This window comes from Sylvia atricapilla, chromosome 8 (assembly GCF_009819655.1).
Source record: "Sylvia atricapilla isolate bSylAtr1 chromosome 8, bSylAtr1.pri, whole genome shotgun sequence".
NCBI lineage: Eukaryota > Metazoa > Chordata > Aves > Passeriformes > Sylviidae > Sylvia > Sylvia atricapilla.
In genome coordinates, this window is record NC_089147.1 from 24,314,847 (window position 1) to 24,336,425 (window position 21,579).

At 41.8% G+C, this 21,579-nt stretch overlaps 1 protein-coding gene across 6 annotated transcripts in view; it reads left to right on the top strand.

Annotated features, from left to right (window-relative positions):
• ZMIZ1 (zinc finger MIZ-type containing 1) overlaps nt 1-21,579 on the top strand; it is a 339,057-nt gene that overhangs the window by 271,007 nt on the left and 46,471 nt on the right. For all 6 annotated transcript variants that reach the window (XM_066324120.1, XM_066324122.1, XM_066324121.1 and 3 more), the window contains one exon: nt 16,639-16,783. In XM_066324120.1, coding sequence (XP_066180217.1) covers nt 16,639-16,783 — 145 coding nt within the window. The remainder of the gene's footprint in view (nt 1-16,638; nt 16,784-21,579) is intronic.

Consider the following 21,579-nt stretch of genomic DNA (forward strand, 5'->3'; position numbering starts at 1 on the left):
GAGATACTGCTGGGAGCTTATGTCTAAAAAAGGATATTTCCTGCTTTTTAAATGTTTGGTTAGAATCGGGAGTTAATTATAACTTTTCTGCATGCATGTTAGGATTCAGATTGCTGTGTTTTCAGTTCTACAAGTGTGCAAGATTATTATTTAAAATTTCTGAGCTGACATTGCCTGTCCAAACACTGGAAGGGGCTTCTCGACCCCTGTAAGACGCGTCTGATGAAGTAAGATATTGGAATTACTTTCTTCTTTGCCTTGGACACATGAAAATCTGCCGTGAACTCAAGAGACCATTGGTTTCATCCACTGTAGTTTTTCATCTTTACTAAAAGAGGTCTGTAGTGAAGACCTTATGACTTCCCGTCATAGAATGTCTGGAACACAGCAGTATCACTTGCAAGAGATTACAACTGTCTTTGTTAATTGCTCTCTTGTTACTGCTCATTAGTGCAGTGCCTGTACTTCTCTCTACACTTTCTCCCTCACCTTAGTCCACAGGGGTCCAGAGTGTAGATTTTGCTGGTTGTTTTTTCATCAGTGTGTAGCTGCAGAAACTTGTTAGTCAGGAACCTGTCTGACAGAAAGTTGTCATTTGTTTCATCATACCTATAGTAATGTTTTCTGTAAATCATGTAACATTCTTCCAGTCTTCTCTTATGAAGTCTTTATGCCTTTTTTAATATATCCCTTTTATCTTACAAAGCTGTTCATTTGGGCTTACCCATGTTGTGTTCTGCTATCCTTTTTGATTCTTGGATTTTTTTCAGGATGAAATACATTTTTGCTTTACAAGGCTTTCTTAAATGTACCTTCTCTACTAGTTTATTCCAGTCTATAATAGCAGGGGCTTAGTCTGTACTCCATGAAAGCTTTGAGATACTAGCTTTTATAAATACTGCAGTGAACTAGACTATTTCACTTTAAAGCTTTGATTGCTTGATGGTAGGTTTCAGCTTTGAACCCTCTTTTCTCTATTTAATGATCTGACTCGGGTTGTTGGACTGGTGCTGGAGTTGTCTATGGTCATTGCTCTGGGTGTCAGATAGGCTGCAGGGTTGAACACTTTCTCAGAATATGCATGTGCATGGAAAACCACTTAAAAAGGAAGATTTTTAGCCTTTGCCACTTCGTTGTTACTTATTCTCCAGCGTTCACTGGTGCGTTTGCTTGGGCAAGAATTTGCTGTGAGTTTTTAGAATCCCTGTTTTATTTTCTGCTACATAAATCTGTGCTTTTTTTCAGCTGCCTTTCAGGAACTCGTTCTGTCAGATTAGCATGGTCTAGTGGTCTGCATCCAGGCTAGGAAAAGAGCCTTTAATCCCTCATCTGATGTTGAGTGCATTGATCCTCTCCTCTTCAGGATGCTGTGAATGACTGTGAATGTATGTCCTTATTGACTGGCATTATCCTTCTCCAGAGAAGTTCCTCGCTCCATTCAAGACACCCTGGTGTATAGATGTGAAAATCCTGTTTCCATGTTGATGTCCAAACTCATTCTTTCCTTCCTGGTCTTTTTGTCAGCATTTGCCCCAAGAGGTTCCTCAGGGAGTGGGGATAGTCTCGGCAGCAGAAATGTGTCAGAAGGGACAGAAATTTTCACATAGCCCTACCAGTCAGTGTCCCTCACCAGTAACTAGTCTCCCTGGCATTCTGACCTAAGTGTTTTCCCCAAAGGATTAGTTCACTGCCTTACATTCCCCCTTTGTGAAGCTAGGATGATGTTCTGTTCACAGGATTAGGTGAGGATTAGCTAGTGTTTATCAGCGACTTGCAGATAAAAGAAGTGCTTTGTTTACATGTATATCTTTTAGACTGCGTGGTCTTGATCACTTGGCAGTGCTCAGCTCTGCATTAGAGAAACATCTGATGTAGAATACATGTGCCTGTATATTTAGAAGTGGATGCCGCTTCTCAAAAACGGAAGCATTTTACAATTTGAAAATACTTGGTCCTGTTCTCTTTTTATTATTATTATGGCTACCTTTAAAATGTTTTGTATTAATGTTGACATGGGATTTTTGTGGACATTCTGGAAATACCAACAATATTTCTGGCCTAATGACTGTGCTTCTAAAGGTAGAAAAAAATCACAGTGCCATCTTCCAGAAGTTACCTTCCTAGACAGACAATGTCTGCTGTTACCTCTCAATGCCAAATACCTCTAGTTCATAAATTATAGGAGCTGGAAGCCGAAATTCAGAGTGTTTCTTCTGCTTCTTTTATAATTTCTGAAAATAAAGGTTTTGCAGCAATTGCAATCAGCTAGCTCTCTTGTTGAAAATACATCTCGTTCTTCCCTAGCAATATTGGCTCTGTGGGGCTTTCTTAGTAACATGAACAGATATGACTCAGAAGACAGAGAGAAAACGACTGTGTTGTGTAGGAAGGCAAAAAATGGGGCGGGGGGGGCGGGGTGGGGGTGGTTTACCATTTTGTTTTGGCCAACACCACAGTCAAGCTGCAGTGCCCTTTTTTTTTTTTTTTTTTTTTTTTTTTTTTTTTTTTTTTTTTTTTTTTTTTTTTCCTTTCCCTTGACACCCAGCAGAACTGGAGATGGTATCCTGAATTGATCTTAACAATCCATGAGAAATCCAAGACAGAGCGAATGAGATGTTCTCAACAGTATGGGATAAATTGAAGTGCTATAATTTCTAGTTTTCAAAGCATCAAACTCCAGATAGCTAATACAGATTGGTTTATATTGCAATAGGCAAGATTAGATGGCTGTTGCATAAAATATTATTTGAATTGGGCCAAATTTAGATGGTTTGGCTTTTGGAGGCCTTTCTTACATGGAAAACCTCTAATCAGGAAGATGATGTAGTAGAAACTTGTTCTCAAATACAGGATGAAAAGTACACAGTGAGATGAGGCAGGGGGGGAGGATACATGATAAAATTCCACCTTCTTGGAGCCCACCTAATTACCTTCTCTCTTATGAAGTAGACAGCACCCTCAGGTCCGCTCCTTGTTCCCTTTATCCTTGTTCCCTTGTTTCTATTGCTGTTGAGGGTAACCTCATCTCTTCCTCCACCCTTATGTTTTCAAGATTACCACAGCCTATTCCCCTTAGAGAAAGTTTCGTAATACTTGACTGCGGATTTGTTCTTTCATTCAACGAGCTCCTTGCAGAAAACATTCCTGTGTTCATTTCCCTGAGAAATTTTTGCCCATGACATCTTGGTTTTGAAATTTTATTGCATTTCTTTCAAGTTCCTTATGGAAGGAGCCAGTCCTTATGTGTTTGTGAAAGGCCCCAGACATTAAGAAGCCAGGCACAGTCTGTATGTAATAATATGTCTGTAACCTTTCAGAAACCTTATCTTTAGCATTTTATTTTTTGCTCTAATTTCTCTTGTTCTTTTATCCTCTGTTCTAGTCACTTTCCCACATTTCTTAATTTACATCAGTGAGAATAAAAAATATTGTCTGCTAGACTAACATGGAAGTACTTCCTAATGTATGGAGGAGAATTTACTTTTTGTATCGTACATTTGAAATGATGTATTGAAGGAGAAGAGATCATATTGGTAGAGGTTGTGTAAATGTAATATAAGGGATTGAGCTTGAAACCACTAAATTGCAGTATTTTCAACCAACTTCAGTAGGAGCAGGAGCTAATCCAAAATTATTCTGACCAAGAAGGTATAATTTTATTTACCATCTGCTTGGATAGCATCTTACTGTGTGTTTTACAGTAATATTTGATGTTCCTGGTGCCCATCGTAATTGTGATTCCTTTCTCCAGATGTTCTGGGAACATGAAATAGACATGATTGCTATTTAGATAGGATGTTTGCTCAGTGCTTTTTGTACAAACCGCTGCTCTTCTATAGACAGTGAAACACAATCTCTGTCCCTGGGAAATGCTCTGCAGAATTAACTGTGCTTGAAGTCTTGGGAGATACTCGATGTCCATTGCTGCCCTCTCTCTTCCTTTATCTTCTCCTCTTCAGTACATGCTCTCCTCAGTTTTAGCTTCCAAAGATGAAAATCTTACCCTGTTCATGTCTTGTGGCCTTGCTTAAACTGCAGGCGTTGTTGGTCATATCAGGTCGTATTCCAGTCATTTTCCCGGAAAATGCCCGGAGGAGCTGCATACAACTCATTTGAAATGCTTTCCTGTTTATGTTTGTTACTACTGCCATGGGGTTGTTTAAGCATCCAAAATTTTTTGTTTTATTTTTAAAATCATCCTTTTGCACTGCTCTGAAAGATTTGCTGTAGAAAATCGGTGCTAAAATCTGGTTCCATGTGTGATTAGGGGTGTGTTACTTCCCCTGCTGCCCCAGCCAGGTCCATTCCCTGGGCAGGGCAGGCTCGTGCTGCAGCTTGGGACAGCACCAGGAGCAGCTCCAGCGTGTGCCATCCGTGCTGGGCTGGATGAGGAGATGCTCCAGCGTGTGCCATCCGTGCTGGGCTGGGTCAGGAGCAGCTCCAGTGTGTATCATCCATGCTGGGCTGGGTCAGGAGCAGCTCCAGCGTGTGCCATCCGTGCTGGGCTGGGTCAGGAGCAGCTCCAGCGTGTGCCATCCGTGCTGGGCTGGATGAGGAGATGCTCCAGCGTGTGCCATCCGTGCTGGGCTGGATGAGGAGATGCTCCAGCGTGTGCCATCCGTGCTGGGCTGGGTCAGGAGCAGCTCCAGTGTGTATCATCCATGCTAGGCTGGGTCAGGAGCAGCTCCAGCGTGTGCCATCCGTGCTGGGCTGGGTCAGGAGCAGCTCCAGCGTGTGCCATCCGTGCTGGGCTGGATGAGGAGATGCTCCAGCGTGTGCCATCCGTGCTGGGCTGGATGAGGAGCCACTCCAGTGTGTGCCATCCGTGCTGGGCTGGATGAGGAGCCGCTCCAGCGTGTGCAATCCATGCTGGGCTGGATGAGGGGCCGCTCCAGCGTGTGCCATCCGTGCTGGGCTGGATGAGGAGATGCTCCAGCGTGTGTAATCCATGCTGGGCTGGATGAGGAGCCGCTCCAGTGTGTGCCATCTGTGCTGGGCTGGATGAGGAGCCGCTCCAGTGTGTGCCATCCATGCTGGGCTGGATGAGGAGCCGCTCCAGCGTGTGTAATCCATGCTGGGCTGTCTGGCTGCCGTTCGCACCCGCCCACCGCTCCGCGCCGCGGCCCATGCGCCTTTTCAGGGGCTGGGAGAGGATGTCAATGAGAGGGGCGGGCGGGTTCGCCGAGCTGCCGGAGCGATTGATTCTTGTCTGCCTCTCTGAGCAGTCTGTCTGCGCAGCAGCACACGCGACGCCTGTGCACAATACCCAGCTAATGTCCTAGTCAGCAGCTTCCAAAGAACGGTATTTTAAAAAGAAATAATAGCAGTCCTCTGTGAGCCGCGGTGGATGCATGGACCAGAGCTAAATTTGGAAAGCTAAAGCTTATTCCATGCAGTATTATTAGAATTATTTGGGTTTCCAAAGGCACGCTGACATACATGTGTGTGTTTCTGGCCAGCTTTTCCACGTGACTCGGCTAGATTCAAATGCAGTTATTTATAGATGGCAGGAGCAGTGATGACATTATCTTACAGCACTCCAGTCCTGAAATTATAGCACTTGTGTGTAGGGAGATGTGTCCAGGTGTCCTCTGCGAGAATTTAGGCAGGCTGCTCTTCTGAAAATGTCCATAAGAAAAGATAGCCACAAATTACCCTTTCCCTCTCCTCCAGTTCTTTTTTATTTTCAGACAGAGAAACGAAAGATATTGAAAAATCAGTTTGGGCTGTGATTTCTACTGGCTTCTTCCCTAGATGCTTGTAAAAGCAATTAGCCACGTTCATTTTTATACCTCTCCTCTCTTCCATAGATAACCTCTTTCTACCTGTGTAAGATGATAAACATGCCCCTGAAGACAAGGAAACAGCAATTTCTAATCTGTCTAAAACTAATGTTCGTGGTTAAGCTTTTAAATACAAGCCTCTTGCTGCAGCCCTCTGTGTGCCTGTAGCTCAGCTAATCGGACTGAGGCTGCTCTGGAGCGCTGTGTTGGGCTAATGCCTGTGCCTGCTCCTGCCTCTGCACAGCGCCAGAGCCTCGCTGCTGGGGCCGCTCTGAGCCACAGCAGGCATTGCACGTGGCTAGGGAAAAACCAAATACGTGTCTGGGGGAATTTTTTTTTATTTTCTTAAGAAAGAGAAACAATGGAAAAGAAGATTTTAAAAAAATAAAAAAAGGGAAGAATTAAAAAACCAAGCTAGTCGGGTTCATAGGGTGGTCACACAAAGGAATGCTTCAGCACAGCTGGGAGTGTGCAGCCTACAGCAGAGCATGGGCACACAGCAGAAGATGGGGCTGCCTCCAGGCAGTACTGCTGCTGAACACTTGGTATTGCGAAATCACAACTAAAATAATCTGAAGATTGGGGTAGGGTTGTTTAGATGTTTCTTATTTTACACCAGCTTGAGTTTTCTATGTAGCCCTGATTGTAGCAGAGCTTAGATGATTTGCTACTTTTGCTTTATTTATATAAAAAAAATAAACATAGTGTATATGGAGTCTTTAGGGGTATCAGAATCCATTAACAAAGACATCCATGGCTCACAAAGTCTGCTCCAGTAATACAACCATGTTTCAGGTGGGAAACGTCCATTAGCCCAGAAGACACAGCTAGAAGAAATGGAACTTTAAGGATGCAGAAGCCTTTCTCTTGCTCGTATTGGTTACCAAGTTCCCAGTGCAGCTTGGGAACAATTGTTTGGTATTTGACTTTGGTATATTAATTGAATGTTAATTAATTAGGCAGTTCTCAAGAGAAGGTGATTAGTACCAGAGGAGATGACAAGGTTTGTGGGGTTGGTGGGACACAGAGGGGAAAAAAGAGAAATAATGACTCTGTTAGAAAACTGCCTGATCAACTGGGCAGTGAGATGGGAGGCATTGCTGCCTTGAAACTGTGATGCATGCACACTTCTGTCTGCCCTGTATTGCTCGAGCAGAAAACAGTTAAGTAAAAACTGCTGTAGGCTGAGTTTCTCTTTCCTGATGTCCTTAACTCTTTTCATGTTCAGCACTTGGAGATTATTTTATGTAGTTGTAATATTTCTTTCAGAATGAAGAGTGAATGGAGGGATAGGGTTACAGTACTTCTAGCTTAGTTCTGTTCAAGTAGAAAGTTTGAATAGTATGAAAATAGGTCCTGCAACCCCCAGCTTTGAAAGCAAGCTTTTTTTTTTTTTTTCCTTCAGCAGTTATGGAGAAGTTGGCAAAGTTTGTATTACACTAATCATACAAAACCAAAAAAAAATCTGAGGACACCTGATAAAACATTCTTTTCCTGTAAAAATATAAAATAATGTAAAGTTAAAGCAAAGAGCAAGACGGCAGAACCAAAAAGCAAAAGTTCCTAAAATAGCTTTTGGTCCTTCTGAGTTCTGGCTGTGCAGTGTTAACTTTGGAAACACGTTTCTGCTATACATTTTGGTTGTGTGGTTTTTGTAAATTTTTTCTCCCCTCCTTGAAAGCCTCTCCAGATGTTTTACAGTTGTTGTTTGAAAATGTTCCATGGCAGGCACAAAGACTGCGGGCACAGAGCAGTAACCCCTTGATGTGGTGGTTGTGGTTTTTCCTTGCTAAGAGAGGAAGGTGTATGATCCTCTCTGTTCTGGGACTCTGTTCAGTCACAAATGGTGTGACCTTCAGCACTTACCTGCTCTCTGTTTCTTTCATCTTTAAAACTTAGCCAGTAAGCCATGTAGCTGGATGGCCACTTCAGCAGTCTCTGCAGGAGCTCCCCACACTGTAGCTGAGAGGTCTGTTTGGTGTAGTTGTGAATATAAGCCAGATTTAAATGCTTTCTCAGTGCAGACTGATTGAATTTCCTCTGTTTGCAAACACAGATTTCATTTGATTCTAAAAGATTTCAAAAAGTCATCTATGCCATGTCCTCTTGGCTGAAGAATCCATTCTCCCTAGATCTGTAGCTGACCTTTCCTCCGTTTATGGAAATTCCTCACCTTACCCTTAGGGTAGGGTATTAAAGAGTATTAGGATGCTCCTAATACCCAACTTGTGTCTTTTTTATCTCTGTATATTGGTGTTTCTGCTGTGAATATAGTTAATGCTTTGTTACTCAATAAATCAGAGTACCACTGTCAGTCTTCCCTCTTGTAAAAAAAAAAAAAAAAAAAAAAAGCTCAAACCAAACAAACTCACCAAAAGCCCTAATCCATGTAATCATTTTGTGCAGGATATATGGATAGGATTTTTCCTAATCATTCTGATTGCTCTTCTCTCCCTTCTGTGGCTGTGGTGGGGTAGAGAGAAAGGAGAACTGTGCATCTCCCAGACTTGGGTCCTGCTCATGCAGCTGGAGAGGCTGGTTGGATGATGCTTTGGCAGCACACCACAGCTACTGCCTTCATTGGCCCTCTGAGGAATCTGATAATGCTCATTTCTTTTAGTGACTATTGGTTTAATAGTTTGGTAAGCCTTAAGTTTCCTGTCATTTTGTGTTGTGTTCAGCTAGACCTAGTTTCCCTTGTTTATTTATGAGAGTGTCATGTTAAGTAGCACTTAAAACCTGACTAAAATTGAACTACCCTACACTCAAGGTCTGTTGTCTGCTAGTATAAAGAAAGTACAGAGGTAAGGCATGATTTGTTTCTGAAAAGTCAATTTTGGTTGTTACTCGTTTTTAACTTTCCTCTGGGTCCTTTTGAGTAATTTGGGTTAGGTTTCCATGATAGGCAGCTGAACCTCCAATTCTGTCATTATTTCTTCTTTTTTTCTTTTTATGATAGACACCAGATTTTTCCTTGTCCAGACTTCCATTGTTGTGTTGATTGTGTATGGCTTCCTTGTGTTCCAGCTCTTGTTAAATTCATGTGTTGGGTATTTTCCTAGCACTTTTAGATGTTAGTGGTGGTGTTAGCTCAGGAGTTGTTTACAGTAGTAATTGGAGGGCTGAGGATGGATTAAATGAAACAGAGCCTCTCACCTGTAGGTCACTGCTTTGTCTGTAGCCAAAGATGGGTTCAAGTGTGTTGGTCTCATTTTTCAGATGTCTGGATTATGTGTGAAATCTGTTGACAACTAGAACAGGCATTACAAAACAAAAGCATACAGCAGTAATGAAAGATGCTGTTGTTTGAAATCTAAGCAGTGAAGCCAACGGTTGGATGAGCAAGAAAACAATCAGTCTAATGCTATTGGAGTGCATTTCCTTGGAAAGCCTTATCTAAGATTCACTTGCTGGTAGCCTTTCAACAGTGTTGTCTTCTCTTTATATAATGGGCTGTGTTTTCAGATGTAGCAGCTTGGGTAGAGCTAAGCCTAAATGAGATGCTTACGTATTTTATCTGGATCTGTACAGAGTGTATTGTGCTTGCCAAATTGAGCCATTGTTGCTATGTTTTGTAATGTATTACTTCAAAGTTAATGTAGTGAATCTGGTAAGATCCTCTGCCAAGTTTTGGCAAGTGTAAAAGGAAATTAGGGAATCCCAGTTCCTCTGAAGGCATGGGGTGAGGATAGCAGTATTCAAATCTGTGTCTCCAGCATGTACTATTCCAGTTGGCAAGAGCCTTTGGGAAGGCCTACATATATATGTGTCTTGAGAGGTATTTGTGAAGAACTGAGGATATGCCAAGGCAAGCTGGACCCATATTCAAGACCAGACTTTGTACATGGTGTCAGTCATGCAGCAGTCCTGAAAGCACATGCTGAATAACTCTCAGGTTTACAGTAAGGGTTTTATTGAATAAAACCTCTGTTAATTAACATGATAGTACATTCAGCTTAATTAGGTGTTCCTTTCATTATCTATTTTCCTACAAACTTGCATGATTTTTTTGTTTTTTTAATTGTAATACATAATTGCATCATAGATTCTACTGGGGCAAAGCTGGATATTTCTGCAGGACACCGCTGTAGCTGTAGTAATGAAGGAGGCATTCTTGATAAAGGACATAATTTAAATAATGGGGGTAGAAATGTGTATCATGTCCTGTTCCACAGTGTAGAACTGTGGCTGTCAACTTTGTGCTCCTGTTGTCATTAGCAGGGCAGTTCATGCCTCCCAAATGAGGATCTGAGCCAGCAGCCCCCTTGCTCTGCTGGGGAATTCAGTTCCCTGCAGTTTGCTGTGCAGTTGCTGGGATGAGGGCTTTTTTAATCTATGTGCCTTTGGAGGGGGTTTTCCTCACTACAGTGGAGCACGTTTGTGTTGGCACTTTTTAGATTAAATCAGTCAGTTTAATCCAATGTACTTGGACTTCTAAGCTAACATCACTGATTTTGCCTGGTGGAGAAGAGCAGTGACAATCCTCAGGTGCTCCAAAAAAGCAGCCAGCTGGGGTGTGGCCTCCTGGGAGGAGGTGGCAGGAAACACCCGGGAGTAAGCACTGGCTCTGTGCCGTGGGCTGCTGTGTGCAAAGTGGGCATCTGCTGGCAGCCAGAGAGATAGGCCTGGGAGGAGGGGTGGACTCCCTGGGAACTGCTTTGAGTTCATGTTGAGCAGCCAGACTGCTGAGAAATTAAAATTTTTGCTTTGTAATTGGTTTTGTATATACTCCTGTGCTGTCAGTGTTGAGGCAGACACCGAGCAGAAGCTCGTGTAGTGATGAGCACTCGGGGTTGGGCTCACTTGTCACAGGGTTAGGCAGTTGAGAGAACTGCAGAGGAGGGACAAACACAAACCTCTGCTAATGGACTGTTCCATCCTGGCTCTGTGGCCTTGCTCTGCTGTCCTGTCCGACAGCTGAGCCAGCCACTGCCAGGCTCGCTCTGCTGGAGTATGTGAGGAGGAGAGCTGCAGGAAAATCAGTCCTTGAAATAGTTTGGTGTGACTGGTTTCTCCCTCTCTCCATTTCCAAGCTCTTTAAAAGCAAAGTGATTTTTAAAACACAAGGAAAACATCTGATTTTCAGTTTTACAAAATTACAAAGATTCCATCCTTTTAATGCGGTTGACCCTATTTCGCTGGTACTGTCAGCGCATTGATCTTTAGGTAGTTAACATTTTCAATGTATTTTTCCAAATGTGATATAGCCTCAATTTTTCTATGTGGAAAGAATAAATAACTCTAAATAACCAAGACAATAGTTATTTCCACTCCTCTCATTCTCTTCTCATTGCTGCTTCCCTTCCCTCCCCACCAAATTATCTCACTGGATGTTTTATAAAAACTGTGTTTAGATTGCAGTCTGTAGAGGAGAGAGTAGAAAGCACTCAAAAGCTTTGTATTCTACTTATCTGGCATTCTCCATGTTAAAAAATACAGACTTGTTTCTAAGAGCAATATAAAATTAATGGATATGATTGGTGGAATATGATGTATTTTCTTATTCATGCTGTAAATATCTTTTCAGCCAAATGCATTTCCTTCTGAGACATGAAACCAATCTAGCGAGATGGTGCTGAACAGATAGTTCTCCAAATCAAACTCCTCCTTTTTTCCTAATATTTTCATTGCAGCAAATAAGAAATACGGGTCTGCCAGTCTGCGTATTGAACTATCTACTGCAGCTTAACTGCAGCAAGGAAGCAGTAATCCTATTGTGCTCTTCCAGCAGTCTCCCGGGAAGCAGAAGGCATTGAAATTACTGAGCTGTTGTCCTATCCCCTCCTCACCTGTCTTTGTGGCTGTAAATATAGTGTCTGCCTGTAAATAACAGTTTGCTGCACCTTTAAGCACGTTCCCTAACAAGAGGCAGCGATTTACTGAGGTGATAAGCTGTAACTAATACTAGGGTATCATAATAGGTAAATAGATTAGCGCCGTGCTTCTCTGTATTTTGCTTTCTAGGGAGCCGCGGGCTCCTGCACTCGGAGGTGCTGACTGTGGCACTTTGCACGGCGCCGAGTACAGCCAGGCAGAGCAGGACTGCAGCTCCCAGCGCTGGGTGGGTGCAGCTGCTGAAACCAGCGGTGCCTCTCTGGGGTACCATTGACTGCACACCCTGCTTTCTTTACCTTCTCTGGTCCCTGGCCCAAAAGGGGTTCTAACAAGCTGTGCCAATCTTCTGTGCTATGGCTATAACATGACATTTGAGCTGCATCATCAGCATCCATCATGTAATGCTTGCAGGTATGCCTGATTTGTTGTCAAGAAGTATGAAGTGGTACAAGCAGCCTGGGCATTGATCTGTGGCTTTCCCCAGCTCAAGTTCCTTGATTTTCCTGATGGAAGGGCCCCATCACCTTACAAAGCAGTTGTGATGCTACTGCTGGGTGATGGGCACTCCTGGCTATGAGGGATGGAAAGGTGCCGCGGAGGGCTTTGTTTCTGTACTGCCTGGCAGGTTTTCTGCACAAAAGGGCCCTTAGAGGAAAGGAGCAGTACCAGGGAATGTGGCTGGTCCTAATAATTGTCGCAAATCTTGTGATATTTGGCATGTTCTTAAAGACTTGGCTCCTAGAGGCAGGGGATTAAATAACAATTGCTTCCTTTCTCTTTCAAGCAAGGCTTAGCTCTGTGGTTGCAGAGAAATGCTTAAAATGTGACTTGGGCTGACTAGGGGGAAAAAAATAGCCTTCCAGCCTTCTTTTCCCTCCTTGTCCCCAGGATCCCAATGTGGATACATTGCCATGTCTTATGATTTTTTTTCAATGAAAGAATTTAAAACTATTGGACACATGCAGAAGGACATAAAGTGTTGCCAACTTCGGGTGTGTGGGAGTATTTATGAGTATTTTAAGGAGAGGTCGGTCACATTCTGTGCTGAGACACACTGTTACCATGTCTGGTCCTCTTCGAAGAGTAGAAAAACAAAATTGAGACTGCGTAGCAGCAAGCTGAATAACTCTGAACGGATTTTTTTTTTTCTCTTGCTTCCCTAGGAAAACCCCTTGGGCTAGTTGTAATTGAAATTTTCTCTTATTTTTAAATGTGTATTTCTGCTTTTCACAAATGTGGAAGCTGTGGCTTCTCATGTCTGTGTTGGTTTCTTAACGCAGTCGTCATTAGCAAATCGGTATTGATTTATTCCTATGGAAATAGATCAGTGCTAAAAGTAAAACGCAATCCCATTAAGAATGATACAGGTTTTGCAGATGGAGAAAAGTAGGTCAAATATTGCACCAATCATCCCGGAGAGTGTCCCTTTAAGCCAAATAAATGTGTGAATACACTTAAACTGTCAGTACGTTATTTGATTGCCATTATTCTGCGTCTTTTTGCATGAGCTAGCAGAGCCCTCCATGACTGAACAAGGGTTGAAAAAAAATGTCAGTTTTGGTGTATTAACCAGGTTATATTTTACACCTGGGCTGCATGCAGGGCTTCTTGGAGGGGTGTGTGCACATTCAAGAATTTTTCCTTTCCTCTCATTGCAACAGTTGAGTTCAACTGAGGCAGGAAAGGCGCATCATTGTATGCAAGGGACATTGTAGCACTGCAGCAGAGGAACACGATTTAAATCTGATCATTAAACTGCCGCAGCAAGGGGCTGCGAGAGAGACGGTGTGGATGGTCCATCTGCAAAATCTGTGCTCCTGTTGTACAAGGAGGAGGGGTGGAGGGGGAGAAAAAGCAGCTGCTTGGCTGTGCTATGGAGGGTGAGACTGACTGTTGGCACCATCTGTAGCTGTCCTTTGTGCTTGCTGCTTTATCTGTTCATTATAGTATGATACTGAAATTCTCGTGCTTTGAGTGTAAATGAGTTGAGATACGCCTAATACTGTCAGCATAAAAAGCAGTAACTAAGTACACTAAAGATGAATAGTGTAATCTGTAAATTCATTTTGAGTTTGTTTTATCTTGCTTGAATAGCCCAGGAAGTGATGTTCTCCAGAAGCCAGCTGTACCAGATGTGTGTTGGCAGGGTATATATTCATCTTACCGAGCAGAGAGCAGAGCAGTGGAGGTGGCTGGGGCAGGAGAGATGGGAGGCTGCCCTGTGCTTTCCAGCAGAAGAGAGCAGACTCCTTTAGAGGGAGGATAGAGCAGGTCAGAGGGGAACTGGTAACGCCTAAGGTGGCTACAAACAGCTTTGTTTTCATTCCATGCACAAGTACCAACACAGGGAAGAGTGATTATTATACATGGTACATGAGTTGAAATGTCCCGGGGGAGGAAAGGTTGAACCTCTCCATAATGAGTGCTGTGATAGGGATGAGTAAATTTGCTGTGTTTTTTACCTGCAGTCTCTTAGTTTCTAAAAACATGAGTCGTCTCCAGATAACTTGTAGAATAGAACCATCCAGCTTATCTTGAGGACCTCTTTGTTCTTTGATGGTTTACATTTTCCCTTTATAAATCTTCCTACTGGATATTGGTAATAATAACAACTCATTAAGATATTTTCTTATCTTCACCTCACCAAACCATTGCTCTCATTGGCATATTCAGGGGTTACACTGCTTTTTTTTTCCAAGGCAGGTTTGGCTTTTGTTTGCAGATTCATGCCCTTAGATCCATTGGGTTGTTGCTTTTTATCTTACTTGTCAAGTGCACATAGGTGTGCAGAAGGAGCAGCTCCCTTCTCCCATCACAGCCTGGTCTAAGATGGATGATTCCATAGTAATTACACTCGGCTGTGGAAGTGCTCAGCATCCACTATTGCTCCTCCACGTTACCCGGCGATGGCTGCGTTAAGTGTTGGGCAGAGCGCTGTTGGCGTTTCCCCAGCCCCGCTGGCTGTGGCGCAGGGGAAGGAGCCCTGTGAGGCGGAATTTCCATCTCCAGGCGGCTGAAAGGGGGAGGGGGCCTTTGTCACTGCCACATTAGTGATGATATGCCAGGGATAAAAGGTGAGCATAATTTGATCAAATGCTTGTTGACAGATTCCTTGGCTAATAGAGAAGCAGCTTAGACTGGCGCTCGTTGCTGGAACATTTCACAGAGCTCGGGGGAATGCTTTTTGTAGGCTACACGTGAGGCTGACTGCTTCCGAGTGACCATATTTAGTTACATAAAGAAACGATGCCCCCTTTTTGTCACAGCAGAGCTCTAAAATGCCTCCCTAAACACTGCTCTTGACCTTCTGCTTCATAAATGCAATAAAATTACTACCCTTTCGTTGTCCAAATGCAATAAAATCACTACCTCTTCTTTGTCCAAATGTGTGATTAATTCACAGCAATGGCCCAGGCTGTAAGTATTTTTTTGTGTGGCCATTTAACTTGAGAAAATCCAGTAGTTTCTTGTACTGAAAAGCCATACTCGTGTGTGGTTTTGGTAAAGCTGGTTCCTTTTTCTCCCCCACAAATACGACTTTACAGTTAGTCTCTTTGGAATTTGTTCTGTGTTAACAGTACATGTGAGTAGCTATTGGGAAAAGGGTGGTGTACCCTGAAATGATATTTAGCTACTGCTTATGATTATGTTATTTGGGGAAAAGACAACCATTAGAAAATTAAAACATGAAAACAGAAGCCTCAGTTTTAGAGGATTCTGCACTTGTCTCCTAAACAAGGAAGCCTGAAATTAAATCTAGAGCTCTTACTACTCTAAACCACTGTGGCAGCTTGGGTTTTCAGTAGTCTTCTGGTTCTCACCCGCCCATATAATCTGTTGATTTGTGTTCAGTTTGCAACACCTCAGGAAGGCACTTAGTTAAAAATTAAACATGAAGCATTTTTTGTTCCAAGGGTTTTGTAAAGCATCCTTTAAAGAGGAAAAAAGCCCAAGCACTTCCACTTGAGAAATTGATTTCTTTCCACTGCAGGATTTTTCAATTAGTCTGCACTTTGTTCCAGTGAAACTCCTCACTGTGTCCTCATACCTGGCTGACTTTTTACCAGAGCCATTTCTGATGTTGGAATTAAGCAGGCACCTTTGAGGCTCGGGTGGATGTTGCTGGAGGCTTCGGAGAGGTGTCCTGGCTGGGTGCACTCATGGGAGCCAGGTTTCACTTGCAGTCACTTCCTGGGGCTCTGCTTACTGCAGAGTAGGTGTTTCCATAGCAGGGCTGTTTTTTTCTGAGTGTGGGTGCATAAGGGAGAGGCCACATTTTCAGGAATAATGACCCCTTTCATGTCTTTAGAAGGAGTTGATAGCTCTTCTTCCCTCTAAGAAATCTCTGCATCTTTGTAGTTCATAAGCGTGATTTTCTTGTAAGCACAGAATTACCCTCATTGACTACAAGATTAGGCACATAATGGAAATACACATTTAGGGGTTGTGCTGGGTCAGATATAGATTTAAGTGCCTAACTTTGTATCCATACATCATTCTCCTGTTTATCTATTGAAGACTGGTAGCTCATTACAGTTTTGAAAATTAATTCATGCACATGGATTTCTCTCCAATTAATCTTTCGAAAAAAAACCCAGCTGAACAGAAAAGAGAGCTTTTTTTCCTTGCTCCCCTCTGTAAATGATGTCTTCTCTATGTTTTTGTTATGTTTCTGTTGGTGTGAAATGATTATTTTGCATCTTGCTTCACTTGTGACAGCTATCCCATGTCCTTTTGCTTCATCCATTTCTTCATCTCTGTGCTGCTCAGACAAGTTCTCTTGTGCCTCCTGGGCTATGCAGAATGTTTGTAACTTGGGTAAAGTGTTCTGATGATAGTGTAGGGCAATGACAGACTCAGTTTGATAGGATAGTAGTGTGAGTGGTGGTTCATGGACAAGCTTTGCACTCCTGCTGTTTGTCTCTTTGGCTTGTGACTCCTGTTAAAACGTCTTGCACCTGCACTGGGCTGTGCTGGTCCCTCAGATGGGTGCTCACTGTCATTTGTTCTGTTTGCACAGCACTGCTGTCATCGTGGTGTGAGGAGCTGGGACGGCTCTTGCTGCTTCGCCACCAGAAAAGCCGGCAGAACGACCCTCCCGGGAAGCTCCCCATGCAACCCCCCATGAACTCCATGAGCTCCATGAAACCCACCCTCTCTCACAGGTGAGTCCAGGCCCAGCCCGCAGCAGTGCAGTCTGGGCAGCATGTTGTGTGACAGACAAGGTATCTGTAATTACAGCAGGCACTAAAGAAACTCAAGTTTTCTCTTTGCTGTTGCCCTGTGCATTGTGAAGTGACACTTTTGTCCTCAAATCTGTGCTCAGATCAAGTGGGCTTGCTTTCAAGCTTCAAGTTGTGCCCTAGATGTACATCATGTCTCTCATCAGACACTTGCCTGATGTTTATTGAAGTACAACTGGCTCTTCTTGGTGTTGAAAACATTTCACTGATGTTCTGTGTTTTAACCATCATTGGAAATGTATTGCATGCAAAGCAATTGTACTGTGAGTGTAGCCATAGATGAGAGGATGTCTTGTATCAGGTGAGGCTCACACAGCACTTGTGTTAATTTAGAGAGAATATGAACGTTAAAGGACATTGTAAGAAGATGATGTGAAGCCTTTGATAACCAAATTATGTAGAGGAGCACTGTACGTATTTCTTGTCCACAGAACCTAGGTCAAAGCAAAAGCTGGAAATAAAGTGTAGACAGGATTGAGTATTCATTCCATGCTTTTTGTTTCTAGGAGTTTTTTCCAAGGCTTTCTTTACCTCAGCATCATATTAAAGAAATCACAAATAGTGTAAATTTGTTTTAATGTAGAGGGTTTTGTCAGTAAAGGACTGTGAGAGGGTAATGAGTCTAAATTCCTTGTACCTATGTTCCATGAAAGCCTAACTAACGTGAACTTTTGTGTTAGAACAGAGCTTAGGGACATCTTTGTACCAGTGTATTTGCATATGCAAATTTGTCTGAGAACAACTTTTGGGGTCTGGGTCAGATACTTTTTCATTATTTTTGTTGCATCTAAGGAAAAACCATGCAATCACTATGCCTTTTATTTTAGCCCTTGAGAATAAATAAAGTCCTTTTTTTGGAGTATAATTAATATATAATATAATAATATTAATAATTATATATTAATATATCACTGGCTTTTCAGAGTACCTGGATTTCCTCTTTTCTAGTTGCTTATGAAATGACTGATTGTAAACACTTAACAAAAAACCCCACAGAAAATGTAATGTTTTAAAATAATTTTACACTTGGGAGAAGCTTTTCGGAAGACAAAGTGGAATTAGTGGCCGGTCTGCAGAGAATGTGGTGCAGTGTATGTGCTCTCTTAGGTATAGTTTTCTAGTTTTTAGATGCCTGATTCTCATTTGACCTCTTAGCCTCTGTTCCTCTAGAGTCTATAAAGGAAAACTATCTCACAGGGGCTGTGTGCTGCATTACTAGATAATAGATAAGATAGGCACAACTCACATCTTTCGTGGCAATTTTCCACTGAAACTGTCACATGTCAAAAAAAGAAATACTTTCTTCTACTAAACCTAAATACCAGCATTTCCAGCAGTACTGGGTCATCCAATATTCTGCCTGTAGTAGAGCATCCTGCCCAGCATTAGGCAGTTCCTGCATATTTCTCTCGAGTATTGCCCTTGAAATGCTCGACTGGGGAAGACACTGGGAGTCATTTCTAAATTGCTGCTCTTTACCTATGAGATGCCCCTCTATAAATAGAATTTCAGTGGCATAACTTCTTACATACAATATCTGCAGCAGCTGCTTTGGGATTTGAAATACTTGCATCACTGCGTTGGTGTGTGCTGTTGTCTGTAATTTCACCATAACTGCTGGAAATCTCTCAGATGATACATTAGAATGAGACATCCTGTGGCTCTCCAACTTCTTTTTCCACCTGGAACTGTTTATTTTCATGGATGTTTTGTAATCAGTCTGTAAGACAGTAGTGAAGTATGGGGTGAAGAAGAATGGAGTTTTCTATTTGTTTTAATTAAACAAAAGATGAAAAGTCATTAATTACAGTATTAACTGCAATAAGTGATGAAGCTATTGATGAAGCATCATTTGCATTTGCATTAGATTACATTTGGGTCAAAAGCTTAGTATTAAAGTTCACAGTATCTTATCTCTAATCCACACGACTTTTTCTGTTAATTCAAACCAAAAAAAAGTATGCTTAGTATTTCCTGAAACAATTAATGTAGCCAGCTACTTCAGGTTTTGTAAAAGAACTAGATATTAAATTAGAACAACCAAGAGCATATGCAAGAACCTTATGTAACAAAGGCAGTGTAGATATATGTGAGCTGCTGATTATCATTAGACACACAATTAAATCCTTCTCAGTCATCAGACAATCTTGAGAACTCCACACAGAGCTTTTTCTGCTGTTTCCTTTACTAGCAACAAAATTACTCAGAACTCTAGTCAGGGACTAGAATCCTGACCTAACTGGTGCTGCAGAAGCACAGGTGCTTGGTCTCAAAGTTGAAACAGGGCTCAGCTATTTAAAATAAATTGTGAGTCAATAATGTATCACAGGAATCTATATATCTAAGGATTCATATTTAAAAAACCATGGGCACTTACCCAGAAGTAATTCAGATCTGGCCTGGTGTTAAGAACAATCTTTGATGTTTAAAAGTTAATTGAGCTATGAGAGAAAACTGAAGCAGACGGATCAAGGAGGGCTTTCGTGGTGTTACTGTTGGTTAAATGCATTTTACAGAGAGCAGGATGTAAGCCATATGAGGATGTGCACACATGCAACAAATGCTTTCAGAGTAGGGACTATATTGTGCTAATTTCTTTCTAAATTTAGATTTTCATTAACAGAATGATCAAGTGTTGCATATAGAAAAAAAATCAGCTATATACCTACTGTCTAATGTAGGGCAGTTGGTTGGATTGCAAACTCCTGTGTTTTGTGAACAGAATGAGCACTGGGTTGTCAAAAAGCCCCTCCCAATCTTAGGGGTTTTTTAAGTCTTTGCAATCTAATAGGCAGCTCAAACTTGAATGTGAGAATTTTTATTTATTTTTGCCTTAGATCTTTTTATTGATCTATGTAAGTAAACTTTATTCCTGTACTGAAGGACCAGTGTAGGACCTATCCGCCTCCTTAATCCTGTATAGCTTCTAATTAAAGTCCTACTTAATGGATTTATGGGGAACTTAAGGAGAGCTGTTAAGTCTTTGGGCTAGCCCGTCTGCACAGGAGTGAAATTTCATGCTTTCTAGCTTGCAGGGCACAATGCAATTATTTGTGTTGTAGTTTTCCAATCTGACAAACTGTCTGTAATAACAGATACTACTCAAGGTGGCTGATTTTTGAATTAATTTAAGGTCTTTGGCAAATGCTATTAGGTAAGTACAAATTATTGTCATTATACACCTTCCGATGCTTTGATGGAGTTCTTACTTAACACTTTATCGCATCAAGTGGTGGATCTGTACGTGTGTATCAAATTGAATCTCGGTTGAAATGGGTACAGTTCCAATCAATCCCAGCAGGAATTGCACCCTAGTTCATTTTCACGTCAGTCTGACTCAGGCAGGCTCCGGGGGGCTTCTCATTTCTTGCACAGCTTGTAATAAAGCTTATTTGTCAACAAAACCACCTAGAAATAGACAGCTGTTAGTTGCAGATTAGTGTGTTGTCATGAGCATCTGTAGGGTTCTTACCATCTTCACTCTTGCCCCCAGTTTTGGTCTCATGCGTTAATTGCCAGCTGTCTCACAGTTAGTGACCAAAGGGTGGTAATGCCTCCATAGGGCCGTCATGACTGATGAAAAATATGAAGATAATGTTAGTTTTATCACAAATGACTTAGTGCCAAAGGTTTAGAGAAAATTGAACAGTAGATGAAATGAAGTATTAATTCAGTCTTACAGTAGATGCGTTATTTATTACCATTAATGTTTTATGTTCAGGCAGTCATAAATACCTTTTAGAGGTTAGACTTGCTTTAAAAGAGTGTTTGTTTTTAGTGCTTGTTCTGTCCATTTTTTCTTCCAATTTTTTTTAAAATTTTCCAATTTAAATTTGACTAAGACATGAACTTTGAAACATTCATAGGAGCTTTTGGAAAAGAATGGTAATTCTGTCTAAATGTTTGCTGGCTGATGAGGACTGGCTCTTGCATTGTTAACAATCAGGAGTGAACTGCTTATAACATACTAGTACAAACAGTTCTGTAAAGGCTGCTGCCTTTTCAATTTTGCATCATAGTCTGTTTTGACCAACAGTGATAGTCACTTTAAAAATGTCTGGATGAGGTCAGGTGCAGCATGCTTTTATGAAAACAAAACACATTGTGCAAGTTTTATACATCAGGTTGAAGCAGGGGATTGCTCCATTATGTCATGTGGCTCTGACATGCAGGGACAATCTTTGCAAAAGAATTCATAACTCTTGAGGTAAAAGATTAAATTGTTTCAAAGCCTTTTCATCTTTCTGGTTGTGGAGTTGTGAAATAAATATAATTAGGGATTGAACAGATGGTAAATCCTAATATAAAAGAATATACCTGGTAAAGAAACCTGTGTTACTTCTGATTCTGCAAGAGTACCTTTGCTGTTTTTTCTGTTTTCCTTTCTGTCAAGAAATGTTCATATTCTCTCTAAAATTTACCATCGAGAGAGTAAGGGAAGAGTTCAGAATCAAGAAATGTTTCTGCAGAAGTGCCATTTCTTAAAGAAAAAGAAATGGAAAATTTCTTCAGAACAGTTTCCTTATATTCTAAGCATTGCAACGACAAAACTAATTAGTAATTGCTCCAGAGTGTTGTCCCAAGAGTTGTTTGTCCATCTTGTCCTCTGAGCACAACTACTGATACTAGTTTTATCACACACACTTACAGGCAGGAGGTGGGAGAAAACCTTGAGCCTGTTGAAGCTAAAAGCAAACGATGAGTACCTTCTCCTTGAA